The 25335-nt window shown below is 31.9% G+C and overlaps 2 protein-coding genes and 1 long non-coding RNA gene across 4 annotated transcripts; 2 read left to right on the plus strand and 1 right to left on the minus strand.

Moving 5' to 3' along the window:
* Positions 1 to 225: 225 nt before the first annotated feature.
* On the plus strand, positions 226 to 1938 carry LOC123206367. The gene is made up of 2 exons (XR_006500001.1): positions 226 to 521; positions 1422 to 1938. It is a non-coding gene; the product is annotated as an uncharacterized LOC123206367 (long non-coding RNA).
* Positions 1939 to 2688: 750 nt separating this feature from the next.
* On the minus strand, positions 2689 to 5747 carry LOC123206366 (auxin-responsive protein IAA26-like). 2 transcript variants are annotated; one of them, XM_044623553.1, is made up of 6 exons: positions 5202 to 5712; positions 4573 to 5105; positions 3952 to 4226; positions 3370 to 3517; positions 3003 to 3067; positions 2689 to 2907 (listed from the first exon to the last, which is right to left on the minus strand). In XM_044623553.1, exons 2-6 carry the CDS (start codon positions 5043 to 5045, stop codon positions 2870 to 2872), a joined length of 999 nt encoding a protein of 332 aa, XP_044479488.1. In that variant the 5' UTR covers positions 5046 to 5105; positions 5202 to 5712; the 3' UTR covers positions 2689 to 2869. The 2 variants fall into 2 exon arrangements, 1 of the variants encoding a protein (XP_044479488.1); XR_006500000.1 differs by lacking the exons at positions 2689 to 2907; positions 3003 to 3067 and adding an exon at positions 3684 to 3780 and having other exon boundaries at positions 3469 to 3517; positions 3891 to 4226; positions 5202 to 5747.
* A 12948-nt stretch (positions 5748 to 18695) lies between these two features.
* LOC123206350 (lysM domain receptor-like kinase 3) lies at positions 18696 to 24831 on the plus strand. Its single transcript, XM_044623529.1, has 11 exons — positions 18696 to 19764; positions 20846 to 20923; positions 21148 to 21447; positions 21823 to 21968; positions 22069 to 22158; positions 22266 to 22371; positions 22619 to 22770; positions 22867 to 22964; positions 23049 to 23196; positions 23804 to 23911; positions 24382 to 24831. The coding sequence occupies exons 1-11, from the start codon at positions 19158 to 19160 to the stop codon at positions 24544 to 24546; spliced, it is 1998 nt and encodes a 665-aa protein (XP_044479464.1). The 5' UTR covers positions 18696 to 19157; the 3' UTR covers positions 24547 to 24831.
* Positions 24832 to 25335: the final 504 nt, after the last annotated feature.

The raw sequence follows: 25335 nt of genomic DNA on the forward strand, positions 1-25335 counted from the left end.
TACATACATACACATGAAAAGTATTTCATGAATCACTATTCTTATCTAACATATACTAAGCTATAAGAAATCTAATCATACCCAAATTTCCTTCTTATTAATCTCTCTTTCACTAACAATACCAGAATGTGATAAAAATTCTCTCCCTTGCATTCATATGAAAATATGGAAAGGAGTATGTGACATGTTGAATCATACTTTTGATAATACTTGTAATACTTCATATTTTACAAACCAGATAGATATTATGTATCATTCACTGGAAACATCCATCATCCAAAATACATTAAATAAAGGCGAAAATTGCACCAAAACAAAACCCCACTTACAAGACCCTACCATTACTCGACTTTCCAATGCCCCATAAAAAAAAATACAGCATAAAGACACTGGGAGAGAGAGACCTAGAGACTCAATTTCAATGGCTATCCACAAGACAGTTTCCACTCTAAAACTCTGCCATGTTTGGTGGCGCTACCGCCGCCGTGGATGGCCGAGCATAAGTTGACTCCTACATACATGTATGCATCCACTCTTCTCTTCGGTATATTGATTGTACGTATAGTGAATGTATATGGCATACAGGATTTATCCAGGCAGCTCAGTAGACAAATAAAAAAGTTATAAATTCAGTTTGTGTATTACTAGCTTTATTACAAGTTATTGTACTTTTGTCTCTCTACCATTGTTGGTTTTGTTGGTTGTTTGTATTATAAGTAATCATCATTCTCTAATGTTTTGAGATCGACTGAGAAATGGGGAAGCATTTTCTAATTGATCTATATATAGCTCCTTGTAATTAACTACAAATATTGAGACTTTATTCTTGGATTTTATTGTTGGAGTGAAAATTTTGGTTGTTTTGATGCATTTTAGAATTTAGCTGACATTTTTAATTTTCTGTAATTGATGCCCTGCCACCAATGTCTCAAATTCTATTCTTAGTAATGCCCTCAATAATTTTATGTAAGAAACTCTTGATTAAGAATAATCAATCATGGAATTTCTCAAAAAATCCAGTTTAATTACTAGGAAGAGAAGCAAGAATTTCTTCAAAAGATGTGACAATGAAGCCATCAGCCTGGTACTGAGAATCCTCTCTGTTTCTCTCGATTGCAGTTGAAGTGAAATTAGATTTCCAAAATGGTTTCATTATAGAAGTATGATATTCATACAATATTATATCAGAGTCTGTCAGTATTAAATTTAACCAAGTATAAAACACAAAGTTATGTTCAGTAAAACCACTAATAATGGTGACAGATACATCAAATGGATTGGTGAGCATTAATGAGTAATTAATTTAAGTAGATATTACTGCTATAGAATTTTTATTTGGCTGAGTCTAATGAATTTTGGCAGTTGAATGGCTTTTCACCATTTATCCTCTCTGACTTCTGCAAATCTTTCAAGTATTACAGATTCCAAGATTTGGCATTATTGCACTCCTGCACCTATTCAGCTTCGTTATCACCTCTATGCATCAGCATGATTTCCCTGGAGATCTGCAATTGCAAGTCAAGGAAATAAATATAGTCTGGACATTGTATATGAAGTTTTTAATGGCTTAATTTTATGTAACATATATTGCTTGAATGGAATGTGGAACTTTCACTAAATCTTTCCAGGCTCCAGAAACAGACATTATAGAATCAGGAAATGACTTGACCTGGAAGTTTCTTGAAGCAAAGTATTCCATGTTTGTCATATTCTCTAAGTCAGATGATCGATTTATACATCCATGTTACTGCAGGCCCCCACCAAAGTTTTCTATGGCCAAGGGGATGGTGCCAGAAATTAAGCATGTATCAAGAATCTTGTCATTAGCAGTCTTCTTATTGAGAAAGTAATCTCAAATATCTATATAGTGTTGAGGTGTCTGGACTTGAACAAGAATGTACAATAAAAGCTATTCAATATACATTAGATGTGCCTAAATTTCTAGCCCCGGCCGTAACACGTGACCATATATTCTTTCAATATGCTGAACAGGGTAATTTAGATTCTTGCTTCAAATTTGAGTTCATTAACATTAAACCTGGATTCACTTGTAAGGCCAGAATGGGAAAGCCACCTGGAGAATCCTTCTAGCTAGGGAATAATGTGAAAAAACAAAAGGGCCAAACATCTCTTGCCACACAAAAAACACACAGCACATTAGTTCTTTCGACTTAGGCTGGTGTCATTTACAGACCCAAGTTAGGCACTTCCCCATGACAATGACCTTTCAGTCTTCCCCATAGCATATGATTTTTCCCTTCAACTTTTACCTAATTTTTCTTGTGCTCCTCACCATTATGCGCCCCACTAACCAAACCAACTCAATCCAAGCCTTTCAATCCGCCCTTCTTGTTCAGAATTAACAATAATCAACGGTGCAAAATCAACCAGAGATCAGACATTGCTATCAAAGACTGCTTAAGGGGCTGTTTTGAGAATAAGAGCTTCACTTTCTTTTCAGCTTTCTCCCCATCCAAAGCCTAGAGGAACCTTTGAATAGCTCAGTAATTGCCAGCTGATGAACAAGAGCTTTCAAGGAATCTAAAAAGAAAAAAAGAGCTTTACAACCCAATATTCTTCAAGGGCAAGACTTGTCAATTTTACACTGAAATGTGTTCTGGACCATGCGCTTAGTGTCACTCAAAAGCTTAGATCGGATTGTTAAGATAAGTGCAGAAGAAAAACACATAAAAAAGTTACTTAATTATATATTATATAATATTTACTGCGGTTGCAACAAAGTTCATACAAAACAAGGGAACAAAATGTCAAATGGAGAACACAAATCAAAGTCTATTCTTCAAACTTTAGTGGAGAATCTGCACAGGAGAAAAAAAAGTCTCCTCTTTTTCTTCGTTTCAATGCAGGGTTAAGTTAGTAACTTGTCGTCTTGCTTACTGCCTCCGACTGCAAAACAATGCAACAAATTTCTGATTAAAGGACGGAAATCCTATAAATTAATCACGATTAAGCTCTTGAATGAAGTAATTAGGTACACTCACGGCTTAAGGATGAAACTTCAGAGCTCTTCAACACACGCAACCTCTTCACTGTTGAAACAAACATGCTGCAAATTCCATATTTAAAAACCAGTCTATCAAGATACTTCACTAGCAAAATGACAATCGCTACAAATGCCATTTATTTTGATTGATTAGAATACATAGATAGTAAACAAAATATGTGTCCTAAAAGAGGGAATCGCCTTTATAAGATTAGGAATCTAATGCTGTTTTCGCAGACAACCTAAACAACAAAGAACTATATACCAATGTATTATTATCGTAGGAGAAAACATCAAGTGTGGGAATATCATAATGATAAAATACGCTTAAATTGCAATAGTTAAGCAGTAATAGAGATGCTTACCGCCATGGGACATCCCCAACAAGCATCCTGTCCCCCTCATTATCCTCATAAACAAGAGTATATTCCCCAGTTCCACCCAATACACCGGTGATCGCTTTCTCTTCCTCTTGCTTGTTCACCATTCCACCAGCACATGAATCTCTTTGAGCTACACAAAGAAAGAAGCAAAAATAAGATAATCTAATTATTGACTCATTTAGTCATATAAACATGCATTTTAGGACCTAAATTAAACAAACAAACTAATAGTCCAAACTTTGCTCTTGACGTAAGTAATTTGAACTGATATTACCCCTAATGTTCCTATCTTGTACCTTAACTTAATAGACCTCACAATGACATGCATCATCAAATTTGTACAGGATTTCTCACTTGTTAACTTTGAAATCCAGGTTGTACTGGTGGCGTATTCTGTGTCAATACAGTAAACTTACGAGAAGGAAATTACTATCAACTCAACATTCTACAGCATGTGCATAGCCTTGGCAAAGCTACATAAAACCATTATTGCTCTCTTTTACCTGGAAGTTAAAAGTTTGGCCCCATGGATTGTAAATGAAAGGTTAAAATTATGTGCATCACCTGCAAGAAGGCCTCTGAAGAGTTCATCAACAGCAGTTGAGAGTTTTTCATAGCTGTCATAGGCAGTGAGATCAACTTTTCTGCCAATAGGGACACCATCCATATTGATTTTCACAAACAGACCTTTCCTGCTAGCTTCAACTGGCTTTTCATCAATATCCTTGTTTGAGACTGTATTTGGTGACTCGGAAGCTTGTTTTGAAGCACTTGTGTTTGAAAGATTCTTCCTGAATGAACGAATTGGAGGCCAACCCACCACTGAAGCAGGAGCAGTCCTATAATCAAGAAGCCATAAAAAGACTAAAAATATAAGACTTTTCATAAGAAAGGAAGATGAGTAAAAGTTTTGAATTTTGATTACGTAAACAAATATAGAAATAGCTGCAATAAACTGAAAAATAATTTTTTTTTTGGGTAAGTGTAAAAAAACTCTGCCACTCTTGCACTAAAATGGGACAACCAAGTGAAAATACATAAGAACTGAAAATAAAATATGCATGGACCACAATGGCGAGCTTACGAATTACAATGTGACCATCTGAGCGAATATTCTGGCAAAAAAAATGTTAAAAGAGGAACAGAGAAGGAGAGAGATAGAGATGAAAAAATAGGCTGACGTACCTTTTCTGAGAGCTGGTGGGCACAGCTGGGATTTTAGCAGGAGATGGAGAAGAAAATGCTTTCTTTTCTGGTGTAGACTGCAAGTCTACAACTTTAGTGCAACAGGGCTTTGAGGATTCCTTTGCCATTACAGGCAAGCTTTGTGGAGTTTGAGAAGCGACTGTTGAAGTCGTTGGGGTGGATGGGAACTGAAGAAATGAAAAGCCATTCTTGTTGTTGTTGTAATTGTTTGTGTTATTGATGGAAGGAAGGAAGTAGCCTAGAGAAAGAAGGTCGCTTCTTTCTGATATTTTGGCTTGTTTCATCGACCAATCTTCACCACCTGGTGGACCAAGCCTCAGTTCAAGCTTCTTCTCCTCTGAAGACCTCCGATTTCTCTCTCCATCTCCCATCTTAAGCCATTCTTTTTCTTTTGGAATCAAATCCAGCAGATGAGGACAAGCCTCACCATTCTTTGAAAAACGACCCTCCATGTCTAACACTAAAACCAACCTTCTCTGCCACTCCCAACACCGAAAATATAAGAGGAAAAACTGCAAAATGAACAAAAACACTTAAAAATTAGAAACCTCAAACAGTTATACAAACAAACTACAAATCAAAAAGCCAAAAACTTGTCACTCACATACCTTATAATATGGCTAACCAGAACTCAAAACCAATAAAAACCACATCTTCTTCAAACTTCTAAACTGAAACCCACATACAAGATCTTCACCACACAAAAAACCAGAGAAATCCCTCAAAAGAGAAAGCCATGAAGAAGACTGAACCAACAACACAAAGCGAAAAAAAAGAGTGCTAAATATAGCTTTAGCTAGTTATATATAAGCAAAACCACAAAGTTGATATGCCTTGTTTGTTATAAATGAGAATATAAATTTTATATATATTCTCCAAACTCAATAACACAGAACAGGAAGGGCCCGGCTAAGAAGAAGAAGAAGCATAACACACACGCAACCAGAACAGTAGTCTCTAAATAAAAACGTTGGGTTGGTTGGCTGGTTAGTTCAGGAAGCAAAGGCCAAAAAGTGCTGTTTGTAGCTGACCTCTCTACCTCTCTCTCTATATAGAATGGAAAAAATTATCTTTTTCTTTGCTTTTGTGTCTCTGTCTATGTTGTGCCTATAGGTACAGACTCTATACAATGCATACAACAAAAGAAAACTAGATTAAGCCACTGTGATCAGCACACTATCCCAAACATCCACCGCCCCTTACTAGAGACATAAGAAACAGTGTGGTTGTGGTGGGACGGAAAGGGACAAGATTAAGATGGGACTTAAGATGGATTGACTTGGTAATTAAGGTAATTTAGTTGCACTCTGCTTTCTACTTGCAATTCAACACCAAAATATTTCCTCCGTGGTATTATTGATTACCAGATTAATCCCCCCTTGGTAGTAGCATTGGTTTAGTATTACAACTTCCCAGGAAATTTTGTTAGTATGCGAAGACAGAATTTATAACTAAAATTGATGTGTCCATTCACTATTGGCTAGAGCTAATAGTCGTACTAGCCACGCAATCAGCGCAGCACAACACAACCATCTCAAAATACGACATTCTCATCACACGATTTTACAAGACGATTTGCAAGCCGTCTGATTTATTCTTTCGGATTTGAATGGACATGAGCAGAATCTGGCATCCCATCTTCATCCGAACACGTGGTCGTACCCGTAGCCAGCTTAAAAGGAGGCACCCTTTTTCTGTTTTCTTTACAATATTTTATAATTTAAAATTTAAATAAAATAATTATCCTCAACCGAAAAAATTTTGAGCAAACAGCAGATGAAAAAACAAAATATTTAACATCATATTTGTCCAAAAAAAAAAAAAACGTTTCGATAACTTCTAAAAAGTTTTAAATATTCAAAAATTTACTAAAACATTCAAGCCTCATAGATGGGAACGTATTAATAGTTTTTAATCAAGGTTGGACTCGAGTCAAGCTAGCTCGAGGACTGAGCTTGAGTCGAGCTCGAGCTAGCTTGATAGATTTTTTAGTAAAATTTTTTATAAATAACGACGTCGTTTTGATCAATTTATATTAAAAATGATATCGTTTTGATAACGAAAATGAGTCAAACTGAACCGAACTCGAGTCTGAAACTAGCCAAGCTTGATCGAGCTCAAACCGAACTCGAGTCACCTATATATGAATCAAACCGAGCTCTAACTCAAGCAAATCGAGCTCGTTTCAACTCAAATCTAACTGTATTTCTAATGATCATCTTCCATTTTAAAATCTCTAATACGCATATAAAATTGACCCATTTTATGATTTTTTTTTTTAGAAAATTAAAACTCTTCCAAAATCAATTGGCCCTTTTTCAAGAATTATTTTAAATTAAAAATATAATATTAATTATATGATAATATAAATAAATATATATTTATATATTTAAAATAATTACATATATATTAAATATAAAAAATAAAAAATAAAAAGAGGAAGATGGTTCCAGTTAGTTGAGAAACCGCAAGTATTGCGATAATTTGGAGTTTGGTGCTATATTTAGTCGCGTCAGCAAGGAATCTCGAATCTTTCACCTAGGTCGAATCCCCTACACCGCCGTACCACAGAATAAAGATGAACCGACATGATTAAACCCACCAATCACCATCACGCTACAAAGGACATCTTTAGTGATCTGTACACCACCATTACTCGAAAGATCCCCTCCAAACGCATCAAAGCCGTACATCCCAAAACGGACGGTGGCGATGAGTGGGGGCAAATGCCACGGCATAAAGAAACAAACACCCCGTGAAGTAAATGTCATGTCAAAATGAGTAATGATGATAGGTTTGTTATCACAAGGACAAGATTGCATTGGAAGTCAGACATGGCGCACTGAACGTGCCTGTCTTATCATGAGATGTCAGGTGATGGGGTCATCTCCACCGTCTGATTTATCATGTCTCATGCCCTTTGATGTCTCATCTCAAATCAGTGTCATTCGCCAAGGATCTGTGTTTCTGGCTCTTTAATTTCTTTTCTTTCAGGGGTTTTCTATTTATAATTTTTAAATCCAAAAATGGCTTTTTAATATATAAATAGAGTTATTTCCATTTCAGGATACATGAAAAATCATTAACACATAAACATTTAAGAGAAATTAATAATTTTAATTATATTTTAATCCATCTAAATAATTTTAATCTCACTTTTTAATTATATAATTTTACTCAAAAATTCAATTTTATTTATTATATTAATTTGTCTAATTTATAAGTCAGGTATTCTAACAAATCAAATTTTAAATTTAATAATTGACCCTATAAACTTAAATATATTTTTTTTATTACACAAACTATTTTTAAGGGATAAAATTATATTTTTGTGATTTGCTAAAATGATGAAATTAAATTGGGATTCATACAAATTTTATCATAGTCAAGCCTAAATTATTTAAACATGAATAATATTAATATTATATAATTTTAGCTTTATGATACAAAAATAACTATGTGAAAAGGGGATATTAATTAAAATAGACAAAAACTTTTTCGCATAAACGTTTTTAGGCAAACGTACAGTAGTTTTATTTTTATAAGTAAATTTTTTTATAACTCCAAAAATACCCTCCCAGCCCTGTAGGTGTAGACGCTGGAAGGAAAGTATGGTGCGTACGGTGCGCGCGGTGCGTACAGAGTGTACATACCCTCATATATATATATATATATAAGAAATAGTGCGCGTAGTTGTTTATATATATTATATGAAGGTGCACGCACTCTGTACGCACTGCACACTGGACACGCACCGCACGCACTGCGTGCACCACACCTTCCTTCCAACGCTTATACCTACAGGGCTGGGAGGGTATTTTTGGAGTTACAAAAAAATTTGCTTATAAAAGTAAAATTATTATGTGTTTACCTAAAAAGGTTTAAGCGAAAAAAATTTTACCTATTTTAATTAATATCCCATGTGAAAAGTATTTATTTAGGTTGGGATTTATCTTTATTTATTTTTTTGGTATTTGTTTAATGAGTAATACTATATGTACCCATTTTGGATACACAAATATATATACATTCATATGTGTCATCATATGATTTATTATTGTTTTATTCTTAATTCAAAATCATTTAATCACATGATGACACATATAAATGTGTACACATTTATGTATCCAAAATATGTACACATAGTTTTATTGTTGTTTAATTAAGAATTTAATATAAAGAATCATATCTTTTATATTAAAATGCTCCATAGGTTGAGTAAGCAAAAATTGATGACATTTGTACCTGGACATATTTTGACCCAAAGAAAGAGCAATGCAAAAAAATTAGGTGTAGTAATAAAAGTGAAATAAATTATTTTGTTGTTTGCTTTAAGAAAAATAAAAATAATTTGACCATAGTTGGAATGTTACTTAATTTTGATCCAAAATAAGAAAAAACCCATATTACAAAAATAGGTAAATGTAGTAACCAAAATGAAATCAACTTGTTTCAAAGTCCTACAAGTGGCCTTGTTGAAGTGTTGCTCTTGATTATTCTCTCCACATCAACACTCAGCACATTTAACATTGCTCAAAATTTGGTTGGTGCTCTTTGCCACAAAAAGCCTTTGCGTGTGCTTTCCAAAAGGTTTCTTTTCTTTGCTTAGTTCAGAATATCTAAAATTCAACCACTAAATCATTCATTTCACCTGTTTATATTTTTATCAAATACTTAATTTAGATATAAGTATTTTTATAATTTAGAATTTTATTTATTTGATATGATTAATTTGATCTCAAATAAATACTTAATCTGGATATGATTTAACATTCTTCAAAAATTGGTTGATTTTTTTTTGCCACAAAATGCCATTGCGTGTGCTTTTCAAAAAGTTTTTTTTCGTTGTTTAGCTCAAAATATCTAAAATTCAACTATTAAATTATTCTTTTCATTGGCTTATATTTTTATCAAATACTTAATTTAAATATAAAAATTTTTTAATTAAAAATTTTATCTACCCAATCAATTAATGTCATCTTAAATAAATAACTCTGTCAGAGTGAAATTCTGAATTAAAAAAGAAAGAAAGAAAAATCCATTGCACTTGCTTACCAACAGCCAAGACAGAGTAACCAGACCCATACAACTTTGATCCATATCCATTATTAGTAGAGCCCACCACTCATTCAACATGATCATCATCTTCATCATGATCAGTTCAATTCACTTTGATGATATTGACAAATTCTCATATCCCTCTTTCTGTGGCTTTTTGATTATTTTTGTTATGTACTCTCACACTTTTTCCTATATTTTATTCCATGCGCCGCGACTCTACCAAGTACAATATCACCTTAGGACCCTCTTTTGGTTTTGTTTAGACTTATTTTTAAATTTAAAAGGGGTAATTTTTTAAGTATATAATTTTTTTATATAATCTAAATACATAAATAATATATTTTTATATAATTAGATATTATTTTATTTTTAATTTAAAATTATTTAATTATATAATAATATGTTATTTATATACTTAAATTATATATTAAAAATACATATATATGATTTTATTAAATTGAAATACCATAACCTTCTTTAGAAATTCTAGAAAATTAATTTTATAAACCTTGCTCTTCTTACTTATATACCAATGCTAATAAAGTCTTCTCTTTTTGCTTAATTGGGTTGTGATTGTGATTATTAGAAGCATGAGGACTATTGAATATTAATAACAACCACACAATAAAGTCTTTTTCTTTTTGTTTTAAATTTTGTAGTTATGATGCAATGCATACAGGAGATTCTTCTTAAGTTTCTAAAGGCAGAAATTTTTCTCAAAAGTAGACTAAACTTTAGGATTATTTTAGTAATTAATAATCCATTTATGATTTGGGTTCAAGGGGAATAACAAGTCTTCTTGCCTTGAACTTAATGATGATTATAATCCTCTTTATGGGTCTTAACTAAGTCAAGATTACATTAAAAAGGAAAGGGAGGCTTTTGTCCCTCACAAGCAAAGCAAAGCAAAGCAAAGCAAAGGTAAAAGTCATTTTAAATATTTTTTATGCAACCACATGGCGCAATTTTATTCGTTCACACTGCAGGTAAATCATATTTCATATCTATCTCCACTTTTATTTATCAATTTTCTTTAATAATAGAATTTGTCTAAATTTATTGTATTATGGTTATTATATTCAATTATATATCTTTTTTTTAATCATTTAAATTATTTTTTAAGGGTATATTTATAATTTTTTGTTTTTATAATATTAAAAAATTGATAGAGATTTTTGGGTTGTAAAAAAGTGCTTCATTATTTAAAATTAAGATTTCCCATTTATCATATCCTGAGACAGAAGATTCTCTTATATATCATGAGAATATAATCATATAAATCTAAAAGGTGTAGCATATATAGAAGGGAATTATGCTGCCTTTTTTTTTTTTTTCCCATTTAAACTTCGAATCATTAGAAGTGCTCCCTCTTGATGATTAAAACAAAATCATAGATAAAAAGTGCCTTTTTCTTTCAAGGATCTACTCTTTATTTGATAGGCCTAAAAGCTCACATGCTCGGAATGAGTGTGAACCCATTACATGCAGTTTTAAAAATATATTAATTAAAAAATATATATATACAAATGATGATATGTCATTATATAATTGGGTATACGAAATATCCAATAACAAAAATAAAAAAAATAATTGAATAGAAAAACTCTCGAATATTTAGCTATTTCAAATGTGTCGATATCAATGATGACTTATTATTTTGATGAATAATTTTTTCAGACAAATGAAGATTATGTAAAACTTTATTCGAAATCTCACTTATAAGATTTCATTACGAAAGACATAATAAAATCTGATATTATTTATATATAAAATATTTAATAATGATTTATCACTGTAGATTCTATGCAAAGGGAATAAAGTGATTTTGAACGGTTTTTTGATGTGATTATAACATTCTTGACATTTGTCAACTGTATAAAAATTACGGCGTAAGATCGTCATGAAAATGAAGACTAAAAACAAAGGAAACATGTGTTAAACATTACTTAATTTTTTGAAATCATCGAAAATTCTTTTTCTTCTATTTGAATTATTACATTGGACGACGTAATGTAAATGAGAAAAATTCTATAAGATTGATGGAGACATATGCATGTGCGATGATCCTTAATTAAACCATATCAAGACCATAAAATAAAAATATTGAATTGGTAATTATGTTGAATGTTTGGATGAGAAAATTTTTAAAAGAGAAAGGGGTGGGGTGCTTTTCACATTTTTAATTAATAAAACGTGGTGTTATTGCAAACCCATAATAATCCAAAAAACGTTTTTGAAGGTGTAGGAAAGAAAGAATGGAGATCGACATTATGTTTATTTTATTTGAAGCTCCAATCTCAAATACCCACAAATCTTATATGCAAAAGTGAGTTCTTAACATTCCAATTTCCGACCAATAAATTGTTATTCCTTTTAAGCCAAACAGTTATTTCTTATGCTAGATTTAATATAAAGATAAATATATATTTGTGAGAGATAAAAAACTTAAATATTCACATATAGATTAATTTATGTTAGAAATAAAGATAAAATCATTATTTTATTATTAAACCCTAAAACTCTAAAAATTTATATAATTTCTTTTCTTAATTTGAAAAAATAATAATTTCTTTTTATAATTATATTTTAAATAATTCACTTTTCCTTTTAAGTTTTTTTCTTTTTTCTTTAACAATCAGAAAAAAGTTTATACCATCAATCGGTCTTCCCACTATAACTTTCTCTCACTGTAAGTCTTTTGATTATATAAGTTTTATCAGACAAAGATAAAATATTTTTGTTTGACAAAAGAACAAAAACGATTCGTCATTTTTATCTATTTGATTAAACGAAGATAATTCATCATCATCTATGCCAACAAATTGTCATAAGAAAAATATTCAAAACAACTAAAAATAAAACTTGCCTTTGCATTAAAACTTGAGTTGGAAATAGTCTTTTACCTTCTTCTTTTCCCGCTTTTAAAGTGAGAAGATAAGGTTTTCGGTCAAAAGGGGATTATTTATCATCAACACAACTGAAAATATTTTAATAATACAAAGTCCATTACTACTTGATCTAGCCCAGCAAAAATCAAACTTGGGTTGGGCCAGACTCTTCCTGTTTGTCTTTATATTCTTTTTTGGTCTAGACTATGACGACTGATGCATTAGCAAGCACACACTACTTATTTTAGAGTGAATGTTATGTGAACATGTTTTTCAGTAAATTAAAATTATCTAATTTTACAATGATGTCATATATATATATATATATATTTATATATTTAAAAATATGTATATATAGTTTTATTGTTAATTTTAAGGAAGATTTAGAGTAAAAAAGAGTTGAAGAGAAGACAAATGAATCTGCAAATATGATACGAAGAGAATCCGGTAGAAGGAGGATCTTCTAAGTGTACAGTAAATGAGATTTGCCTTTATTTCTTGCAATGGGCAAATTTTGCACAGATTGGTCTGAGTCAAGAGGCAGGCAACTAAACATGTTGGGCTCATTCAATAGGCCTCATGTATTGTCAGATAAGTTGAATGAAATGGTAATAAATAATTACGAGATTTACATTATATCCAAAAATTTAAAAGGAAAAAGAAAATAGAATTAACTGTCTAAATCCCAAAGCGGGCACCTTTAATCCAAATAAAAGCAAGATCCAAAGTTTGTGAGGTGTAAAGTAGAGACAGATAGACTTGAGCAAATTAACAAGAAAAATCCAGTCTGGATGAGCCAACACAAACAAATTTACATCAATCTTTTTTATCAATAATAATTCATTAGTTATGTAAAGTTCCACATGATTAAAATATGGGAAACTTGTACAGTATCCTTGTCACATGATTAATCTCCCAGCTGCCATATGATGTGGAAAATGGGCCCCATTATTCTTCCTAATCTTTTGTTTTTACCTTTTTGAAAAAGAGAGGAAATTATTTATTTATATAATAATATATATATTAAATATATATTTATTTATTATTCAAAAAATCATATTTAAAAATAATTTCTTCACAATCATTTACAGTTTTAGGTAATTATTTGAAATAAAATTACAACTTCGATTAAAGAGATACCATTGACCTTTCAAAGTTTTTAAAAATAATATAAAAAAATCCCCCTCTGTAGAGGCAGCAGTTAGTTTATCTGCCACTTGACTCTGTAAATATTTAAACAGCTTTGAAATGATGATTTATTATGATGCCTAAATTTTAACGGTATGAAAATGTGTAATATAAAATCGAAATTTAGGAATTAAGTTAGAAGAACAAATGGGTCAAAAGAAATTTATGAAAATGTGTTAATAAGTAATATTAATTGTACAAACCAAACAACCAATTTAATAATAAGGACTAAATTATTATATCATTATATGATTATATGATATAATTATTAATTTTATTTTTAAATTAAAATCACAAAATCATATAATTATATATTAATTTGTTTATACTAATTGGTACCAATTGTTTGTATATAAAAGGTTGAGAGACTTGTTTCCACCCAAGGTTTAGTATAATCCTAAAATCTTATCCATTAAGTTATAAAAACCTAAAAATCTATCCATAAGTTGTTAAAGTTAACAAAATCTATTAGTTCTAAAGGTAAAATAATTATTTAACTGGTAATTTAAAAAAAAATAAGATTTTATATTATTTTTCTTCTAAACCCAAAAAATTAACTATTTTTCTCTAGATTTAAGTTTTGAAAAGTTACATTTTTCCCTCAATTAGGTTTTCATTTCTTTGACGAAAATTTTCTCCTTGCCATGACTGGACTCCCCCTTCTCTCTTTCTTCGAACATCCATTTCTCTAGCAAGACAAAGACGACGATATTGTTTTTGTCCAAAGATGAAGACGTTGGGAGAGAGATCATTGGTGAAAAGAAAGATAGGTCATGATCAAATTCTGGTTGTCATAATGAGTTGAAAATGAAACCTTATAGGGAAAATATAATTTTTCAAAACCTAATATTGAAAAAAATTGTTAGTTTTTCTAGGATTTAAAAAATATATATATACATTTTTATTTTTTTAATGTCATTAGCTAAATAATAATTTTATTATTAAAACTAATTGATTTTGTTAATTTTAACAATTCAACTGTAAGTATTAAAGTTTTTAAAATTTAACAGATAAAATTTTGGAAATACATTAAACTTTGAATGAGAATAAGTCTTATGCCCTATATAAAATGTTATTGTTTATTGGATAAAATTAAATTAGTTCTTATATATTTAAAAACAAAAAACAAAAAACAAAAGCTTTTGTTAGGCTTCTAACTTGGAAAATAAGTAGCCTTATCAAGATATTTAACTACCTACACCTACACTAACATACTACTAATTTTGGTTCCCTATTTATGAGATTATACATCTCTCATTCATTAAATTAGGTATTATTGCCCTCTGCAAGTGAGCATGATTAATGGAACTCCCACTTTCAAATCAACAATTTAATTCATCCTTGACTTGGAGCATGTTAAAGTTGAAAATAAGGGAGAAGGACTATTTCCCCCCCTAACTTTGATGTATTTTCAAAATATCACTCATGACAAATAAAAATTTATTTTTCCCACTCATAAGCTATTAAAATAGATGATATCTGTTTGCATAAGGGTAAAATATCTATTTTACCCTTGTTAGATGAAATGACAAAAATATCCCTCGATTTAATCTCCCAAAATTGATGTGAAGGTTTTACCATTCACCCTCTTTAAGTTTTAGAAACTAATATTTTGACCTTACCTAAAGTTTTTAAACTTTAAAAACTAACATTTTCACCCCCAAACCTAGGGTTTCCATATTTTTCAAAATATAGCCACCCCCCATAACTTTCAAAACTAGCATTTCACCCCCATTCTTCAACTTTATCTCCCGACGTCTTCTCCGGTGTCGTCACTGACCTCCTCCTTATCCTGGTGCGACGAAGAGATCTTCATCTTCTTGTCGCACGGTGCAACGAAGAGACGAAGATCTCTTCGTCGCACGATGCGACGAAGAGACCTCTCTTTATCACTCGTCGTCCAGATCTGGGAGATCGCTCGACGAAGGTCTCTCTTCTTCTCTCTTCGTCGCTCGTCGCTCGTCGCGTCTGGACGATGCGACGACAAAGGACGATGAAGCGTCGTCCTTTGTCTGTTCTTCCATATCTGGACGACGTTTCGTCGCCCAGATCTGGGCAACAAAGGGTCGTCCTTTGTAGTCGGAGATGGGAGATCGATCGAATGTGTCGGCAGTCGGTGGTGGTCAGAGAAAGAAGCAAACACCAGGGGTGAAATCTAAACTTTTCAAACTTTGATGATAGGTTAGTTATTAGTTTTTAAAACCTGGAGGGGGAAAATAGTAAAATTTTGAAGTTTTAAGGTTTTAAATAGTAAATGACAATTTTACCCTTATTCTTAACTGAAAAATTAGATAATAATTTGCTCATAAATAAAAAAAATGAATTTTTATCTATTTAAAAATACATCAAAGTTAGGTAGAAAATAGTCCTTCTCCCTTAAAAATAATGACAAAATTCACATCAACATTTTATTTGAAAAAAAAAAAAAATTGGTTGACATCTCATCGTGGAACTCAATGATGATTTCGTTGAACTTTCTTTTCACTAATATTATTATTTTTATTTTTATAGGATCTTGAAAAAAAGATTTTATTATGTCAAAAAAAAAAAAAAAAACCCACCTCAAAGTTATGGGGAATCACAATGCATGATTTCCCAAAATATCTTAAATTTTGTTAATATTTAAATAACCAAGAAAAAGGGTTCTTATTTCAAAATATTAAAATAAAAAGAGAGAGAAAAAAATTAAATAATAAAAATAAATATTTTGATAATATCTCTCTGGAATCTTGCGGTTGCGTTTATTGGGTATCTCTTTGGCGTTGGTAGATCTAAAAAATATTATATATTTTTATTACAGTTGTCTCCTCTCCACGTGTGGCCCTACCATTATTACGCTTTTCAATTAATCGCCTTTTTTCGAGCTCTCGTTCCCCGTCTCTGGCGCCATTGCATTGACCTACTTTTACTTTTTCTTTTTAGCCCTTGATAACTTCAAATTTACTAAATTTCGTAAATTGGTGTTTGGTTCATATTTGAAAATAAAGTTTATATAATTAAAAAGAATAAATAAGTTAATGTTCTTTCATGAGTTGATGAGTAATTTTGATTTTATTAAAAATAAAATTTTATTTATTTATTTTAAATTTATAAATAAATAAAAATTTATTTTATTTTATGATTAACCATTTTCAATTTAGGATAATTAATTAAAATAGACAAAAAATTAAGCGTTTATACGTTTTTAGGCCACCCTAGAAAAGTTTTACCAAAATAAGCAAACCGTATTTTTTTTACCCTTTTTACCCTTATGTTGAAAAACCCAGTAAAAATATTTTTTCTGGGAATATGCGTCGGTTTACGGTGGTTACGATGGTAGCTAGAGATTTTACAGTAAAACCCTAAATATGTCGAATGTATATGGATGTTTTTGAATGTTTCGAACGCTTAAAATGATGTAGTTTCGATGTTAATGGATGCCTAGAAGTGTAGCTGTTGAGAGACAAAAACGCAAACTGTGAACAGTGTCACGCAAACTGCGCAAACTGTGAACAGTGTCATGCAAACTGCACAAACCGCGCAAATACTGTTTACATCGCGCAAACTGCTTGCAAAATTGCACAAAAAATACTATTCACAGACTATAATATCTACTTTTGCGCGATGTAAACAATGATTGCGCGATGTGAACAGGTTTGCGCGGTGTAAACAGTGTTTGCGCGATTTGCGCAGTTTGCGTAACACTGTAAATTTACGCAGTTTGCGTGACACTGTAAATTTGCGCGTTTTTGTCTCTCAACGGCTACACTTTCAGACATCCATTAACATTGAAACTACATCATTTTAAGCGTTCGAAACATTCAAAAACATCCATATACATAATTCGACATATTTAGGGTTTAGTGTAAAATCCCTAGCCACTATTGTAACCACCATAAACCGACGCACATTCTCAGAAAAAATATTTTTACTGGGTTTTTCAACATAAGGGTAAAAAGGGTAAAAAAAATATGGTTTGTTTATTTTGGTAAAACTTGTTTAGGGTGGCCTAAAAACGTATAAACGCTTAAAATTTTACTTATTTTAATTAATTACCCTTCAATTTAAAATAATATAATATTTAATTATATAATAATATATTTAAAATGAAAACAAAAATAACATATACCAACCCCATCTGTGCTTAAGTGTCGGTAACTAGGGGTCAAAGAGTCGCCAATAAAGCGGCGATGAAAGGAGTTTATGTGGACAACCCTGTGGGAGCCACAAACAGTGACTGTCGAGTCCAGTTCTTCGCAACTTGTGCCATCCTTTTACCCAAAACCACCCTTCACTTCTCATCTCCAGATATCAATTTCCGATTTTACCCCTTACTGATTTTAATATTTACATTTCTATTTTTGGAAAATTAATAAATAAATTGGTTTTACATCTAATTTGATTACTATTTGACGACCCTTATTCATGCTTATTTTGAGAAATGTTATCAATAGATAAATTTCTAAACATAAAACACAAAAAATAAAGTAAAAGATGAAAAAAAAATAAATTTATATCTAAACTCTTCACAATTTATCACATAAAAAATTCACGATATATTTTTGAAATAACAAATTTTTTATATATTAATAAATTATTAGTGAAGCTTTATATATTTATAAATAATAAATATGTTTAATATTAATTCATCTTTAATTAAAAATTTATTCAATACAAAGAATAACATATTTACAAGTTAAATGTTAATTAGTTTTTATTATTTATAACTTAATAATATTCTTTGTTATATTAAAAAATATAATTAAGTAGATTAATTCATTAACTAAAGAAAATATCCTTAAAATATAACTTAATTGAAATTCTTTTAGGTAGATTTAAGAAATTACAATTGGAATTTTTATTAACATCAAAAGAAAAAAAATTTATTTCAAAGCATATTTCTTAAAATTGAATTATTTATTTATTTATTTATTTTACGAGGGGCAGTGTAGCTCATTGCAAAAGTGGTCTCTGGCGGTTGGTGGTTCTCTGACTCTTGTCTGAAAGTCGCTTTCTCTTTTCACGGTGTCATGCTCACTCAGCAGTTACCTGGCTGAGTGCAAAACAACACTAAACCAGAACAACTACTCTTTGCATAAAAACATAACATGTTTTTCCTTTCCTCAGATTCCTCTCTTCCTCATTCCTTTCTTCTTCTGTCCTTTAAACCCCCTTAATATTTTTTTTATCTCAACTATTCACTCCGCAGGCTTACCCTTTTCTCTCACTTACCCACCACTTAAAAAAAAAAAAAAAATCAAATTATTGTTTTTGTTACTACCCTGATAGCTATACCCAACATTCTTTCACTCATTTTCCCAAAGAATTTTTTTGTTTTTTTACCTGGTTAAAGTTTTTGTTTTTCTGCTCTGAGTTCAGCTCAAAATTTCCTCTTTTGAGTTTGTATAAGCTGAGGGTTGAATTTTAGTCCTAGTTTAAAGTTAAAAAATGACACTTGAACGTTTTCATTTCTTGGTTTCATTCTTTGTTGTGGTTTTTGTTTTACAAATCAAGTTTTGTTCATGTTCCTACAACACACAACCCATGAATTGTACGGACACAACTAGGTTATGCGCATCTTTTTTGGCGTATGAGATGAAGCCAAACCAGACTCTGGCGGTGATCCAAAGCATGTTTGATGTTTTACCCGGGGATGTGACTGTGGAGGGAAATGGTAATGGTTACATTTTTGTGAAGAAGAATTGTTCTTGTTTGTCAACGACTAAGTATTATGTGACCAACACAACATATACAGTGAAATCCAATGGAGGTTATGTCTATGATTTGGTTGTGAATGCATATGATGGGCTTGGTTTCTTGAACAGTACTTCAAGGATGGCTAGAGTTGGTGCAGTGGTGTCATTGAGGCTATTTTGTGGGTGTTCAAATGGGTTGTGGAATTATTTGATGAGTTATGTGTTGAAAGAGGGGGATACTTTGCAGTCTTTGGCTAGCAGGTTTGGAATTAGTATGGACAGTATGGAGCTAGTGAATGGGATTGAGAATCCGAATAATGTGACCGTTGGTAATGTGTACTACATTCCATTGAATTCAGGTCAGTATCTTGATCTTAATTTTTCTTTTTACTATTTTACCTTTTTTTTTTTTCTCATGCAGTTTATATTTTTGTGTGATAGACAAGGTTAGAATTTCAGGGATCACATTAGTGAGGGTGACTATTGGCAAATTTAAGATGATATTGGTATAATTTTGAAGAAATATGATTTGATAGTTAAAATACTTTTTAAATCAGCAAAATAAGTGGCCTATGCCCTTAATATATAATTTTGTGGATTGCTGACTTAAGTAGATGTAGCTGGAAGCTTGGTCAGGGCTTCAGGGTTTGCTTTGGGAGTGAGTTTAATTGGAAATCAATCAGAAATGAAAACATTTAGAATGGTTATAAAAGCGAGTTTGAGGTCGAGATTCTGCATCCATCCTGGACCTAAGCCTTAATAAGTCTAAGCGTGAACTGTTGAAAAGACTTAACAACTTTGATAGATTAAATTAAAAAAATGTGTTCTTACGAACTTATTCTTGTACATAAATTCCGTAGATATGGTTTCTGTACATAGTGTAGGCGCAAAGTAGATGGCTGAATTGAGCATTGATGTGGAAGAACATTTACATTTAGGCTAAATGTTGAATCAAAATCCTGTTGTTTTCATGCAGTCAACTTCTATTAAAACCTCTATGTTAACAGAAGTGTACAAGAGTGAACCCTGTTATACTGGTGGTTTTCTAGTATTAGGAAATGCTCCATTTTAGTAGAAAATTTAGGTTTTTTGTTGAGAGTAAATATTTACTCTTCAAGTATGCTAAGGAAACAAAAAATGAGAAATATCGACAAGCTTGCACATCTTGGTTTTCTCCTGCAAAATGGTATCAGAAAACTCAAGAAAATTCTCAGAGGTAGAATCTATTGTCAGTAGAGTTTTTTTCCATCAGGCCAGCAGAAGGAAAAACAGAAAGAAAAGAAAGGAGCTTGAAAACTAGGTTCGAGTTTGTAATGTATATTGTTTGTTGTCTTCTAATTATTGGCTCTGCAAATTTAATTAAACATTTCCAGGTACGCTGAATGTGAAATGTCACTGTTTTGAACAGTGTCCTATATTTCAAGTTATTTTCTTTTGTAGTTCCCGGCGAGCCTTATCCTGTGGAGAATGATAACCCTCCTGCTCCAGTTCCTGCACCAGCTGCTGACAATTTTGAAGGTACGAAAATGATTATTTTGTTTCATATATTGACTATACTCAAAGCTGAATATATTGAAATAGAGATGGAATGTGTATGAGACCTTCCATGTTGTTAACCATGGGGTTAAATGTATTTGAAATGCTTTAAGCCAAAATGCTATCTAGATCTCTATGATAAAGTATGTATTGCTTATCTTGGAGTTTTTGAGAAATATAATGACTCATTAGCTATTTATTTGCAGTAAGTGAAGTTGATCATAAAGATCACGTGCCATATGGATGGATTGTTGGGGGTCTAGGGGCTGGACTGGCTCTCATTATATTGAGCATCGTTGTTTGTATTTGCTTAAGGTCATCAAGCTGCTTTACTGAACCCCGTGGAAATTCTGCTAAATATCCCAGTGGCAAGAGTTCCCATAAGTTTCACATTCTTCGGAAGTCTAGTTTCTGTTGTGCTTCAGGAAGGTATGTCGGCAGCATGTCCGGCGACAATAAGCAGGCTACTGCTGAAGCTAGCCACCCTCCAGTTACCATCTCCAAAGGTATGTACGGTACAATTGTTGATTACTCAAAGCTAGATTTTACTCCTCACATTTCAATGTATATTTGGATTCTAAAAAATTTTTTAAATTTAGATTTTGTGTTAAATAGGGTTAAGCTTTATAATCCAAAACATCCAAATAATGGTTTGGTGTAGATGACTTTGTTTGCTATTGAGCATCATGTGGCAAATTTATTTAATTTTTTGTTCTATTCTCATGATTTAATGTCATGTACTAAATTTACGATTTTTTGCATTGTTAGAGAAATCAGAGACTTAAATTAGTTCTCTTGTCCTTCATTAATCAATATGGTGATATTTATTTCAGTTTTCAGCTGAGCATCCTTGAATGATATTCTTTTCTCTCTGCTTCCAGCTCTTGGGACTGATGTATTTGACGTGGATAAGCCAGTAGTTTTTACATACGATGATATTCTTTTCTCAACTGATGGGTTCTCCGATTCAAATCTTCTGGGACATGGAACATATGGTTCTGTGTATTATGGCAACCTTCATAACCAGGTTCTAAGTGCTTGACACTCTTTTTCATATAACAATTTCTGTTTAGGAAAAGTACAATTTCTCACCACGTCACTATTAAAGTGGATTTGGATACATTCAGGAAGTTGCTATCAAAAGGATGACTGCAACAAAAACCAAAGAATTCATGGCAGAGATGAAAATCCTATGCAAAGTTCATCATACTAATCTGGTAAAACTCTTTGTGATTTCAGTGATGACCAATTTGTATGACACGTGAATCTTGTTATTCTGAGAAGTTTAAAGCATTGACTTCTATCTTGATTAAACTTTGTCAAGGTTGAATTGATTGGCTATGCAGCAACAGATGATGAGCTCTTTCTTATTTATGAATATGCCCAAAAGGGTTCTCTCAAAAGCCATTTACATGATCCTCAGAACAAAGGTAAGTTACTTGTCAATATATTTGTGTTGGTTCTGGTTGATTTTGGTGTCAGATTTGGCCTGATATGATTTAGCTCTTCACCTAACAAGACTCTATGGGTGAGAGTGACCCTAAACTTATTTGACATGTTTGTGCGTGTTTCCTGAAAAATGCCTAACCTTTTTTAAGGTTGGTGACATCTTGTACTGTTTGCAGCAATATTAGGTTTCATGATACTTACAAGTGCAAATGTTTAATATTCTTGAAGGTCATACATCATTATCTTGGGTCATGAGGTTACAGATTGCACTTGATGCTGCTAGAGGTCTCGAATACATCCACGAACATACTAAAACCCATTACGTTCATCGAGATATTAAGACAAGCAACATCTTACTTGATGATGCTTTTAGAGCAAAGGTTCTAGTTCATTGCATCTTGTTGATTTTTTCATATTTCGGGTCTTGGTATACATATTTGTATCTTGCTGATGTTATTTGATATCATTGCATGTAGATTTCAGATTTTGGGTTGGCAAAACTTGTTGGAAAAACAGGCGATGGAGAAGCCACAACAACCAAAGTTGTTGGTACATTTGGTTATTTGGCACCAGAGTAAGTGATAATACTTTTAATTAGCTACTACATGTCCATGACAAATCTTTCAGCTTTTCAACTGTTCTGCTATTGTATTTGCAGATACTTGAGTGATGGCCTGGCCACTGCCAAAAGTGATGTTTATGCATTTGGTGTGGTTCTTTTTGAGATAATATCAGGGAAAGAGGCCATTATAAGAAATGAAGGCATGGTGACAAAAAATCATGAGAGACGTTCATTAGCATCAGTTGTAAGTTTAAATGTTGCATATTCTTTAAAGTTAGTCCAAATGAGGATAAGCATAGAATTTATGAAAAATTCTCTTGTCTATCCTTTTTTCAATTGATATAAGTATATTTTGATGAAGTTGTATGGTTTGGCCTTCTGTATAGAGCTAAAATTGTCTGTATGGACATCTTTCTCACTTTACCCTCTTGTATATCCCTTTTTCAATTGATATAAGCATATTTTGCTTTTATAAAAAGAGTTTATAAAAAAAAAATCAAGAAGAATGCATATCAGAAGACAAACACTTCCGGCAGCCAGTAAAAGAGGCCTTGCCTTGGTAGCAACTATGAAAACATTTCAACAGGTGGATGAAAGTTAGATGGGAACTTACCTAAAAGCTACCATGCTTTCTGTTGTATCTTTTAAATATGAGCAAGTAACATCACCAAATTCTTATGGAAAAATTACTCAGTCGAATCAGAATATTCCCTGTTACTTGTGTGCATGTGTTTCATTTATTATGTTGTGATACTACACTATGTTTTTATGTTTCAAGCCTTTACTTGAGCACACATCAATATTGATGCTATTTGTCTCACTGAATTCCATTGCCGTTTGTTAAATTGCAGATGTTATCAGCACTTAGGAACTCACCTGACTCAATGAGAATGTCAAGCTTGAAAGACTACATCGACCCTAATTTGATGGATTTGTATCCCCATGATTGTGTGTTCAAGGTAAATTTATTCACCTTTTGTCTCTCATACTCGAAGATGATGGAGATTGTTATAAAACTGTGCAGATATTCATAGTCCTCACTTAATGATGTGTCCATAGAAAACTATTAAAACTTAAAGTTAGACTATGTGCACTAATAATAAATAATAATTTGTATATTAACAATGATGTGTTACAATGTGATTAGGTGGTATTTTATCTCTAATTTAAAATCACCCAATTATATGGTGATATGTTATCATCAGTACATACATTAGTACGTATTGTTAATGCACAAAGTTTTATTGTTAAAACTTACATGCAAATTAGAGAACCTTAAACCAAACAAAAAAGAATGATCTTGTACTCTAAATGACAATATAAGTAGGAGCATGATCTCTAGGCTTTGAATATGACAAGTTAAGTGTGGAATTACATTTACCAGTCTAGTGACTCACCTCTTTGTTAATTGGAATATTTCCTTGTTTAGGTGGCCATGCTTGCGAAACAATGTGTTGATGAGGATCCTATCCTTCGTCCAGACATGAAGCAAGTTGTAATTTCTCTGTCACAGATCCTTTTGTCATCTGTGGAGTGGGAAGCAACTCTTGCTGGGAACAGCCAAGTTTTTAGTGGCCTTGTCCAAGGAAGATAGTTATGGAGGCGATGCCTTTCCTCTCCCACCACTTTAATATCCTAATTTCTTTTCTTTCTTTCTTTACCCCACTTGTTCCTTTTTCATCTTTATAGCTATGTGTGTATAGAAGCACTGAATTAAAGTGGCTATGTGGTGGTGTTAATAGGTTCTTACAAATTCTTTTTCTTGGTTTTTGTTATCCCTGTTTCAATCTTAATTGATCCATCTCTTTGAAGTTTCATTTGTGTGGGAAAATTTTGGTGTAATGCAAATCATATAATTCTTAGTGTTTCATTTGTGTGAGTGAATTTTTGTATTATTTTTCATTTTTTTTATACAAATTGAAATTTTCATTTATCTGTGCCTTTGTCATGGTTCAAGAGGCTGATGTTTCTTTCACTGTACCAGAGGAAGCAAAGTAATGCTAAAGCAATATATGATATCCCAACACCTTTTAAGCTTTAAATCTTGCTTTACTTAAAATAGGAGTCTCGATGAATTTATTGAGTTGAAAGAAGAGCTTTCTATGTTCATTTTGATCTTTAATCTCTCAGTCATGTGGCCAGCTTTTTGATTTGCCGCCTTGGGAAACTCAAAGATTTGACATTTGAAGCGACAAGATGTATTGTTTTAACATCAACCGGAATGGAATTGAAAATTCATGCTGAGAACTTGAGATTTAACTGAAACTTGAATTATGTACTTATTAACTGTATAAAAAAATAGACTCTTGCTCAACCATTTTCGATGTTGATGTTCAAATGATAAGGAATTGCAAACATCCTGGCCATCAGAGAATTGAAGATA

This window comes from Mangifera indica, unplaced genomic scaffold (assembly GCF_011075055.1).
Source record: "Mangifera indica cultivar Alphonso unplaced genomic scaffold, CATAS_Mindica_2.1 Un_0033, whole genome shotgun sequence".
Classification (NCBI taxonomy): Eukaryota; Viridiplantae; Streptophyta; class Magnoliopsida; order Sapindales; family Anacardiaceae; genus Mangifera; species Mangifera indica.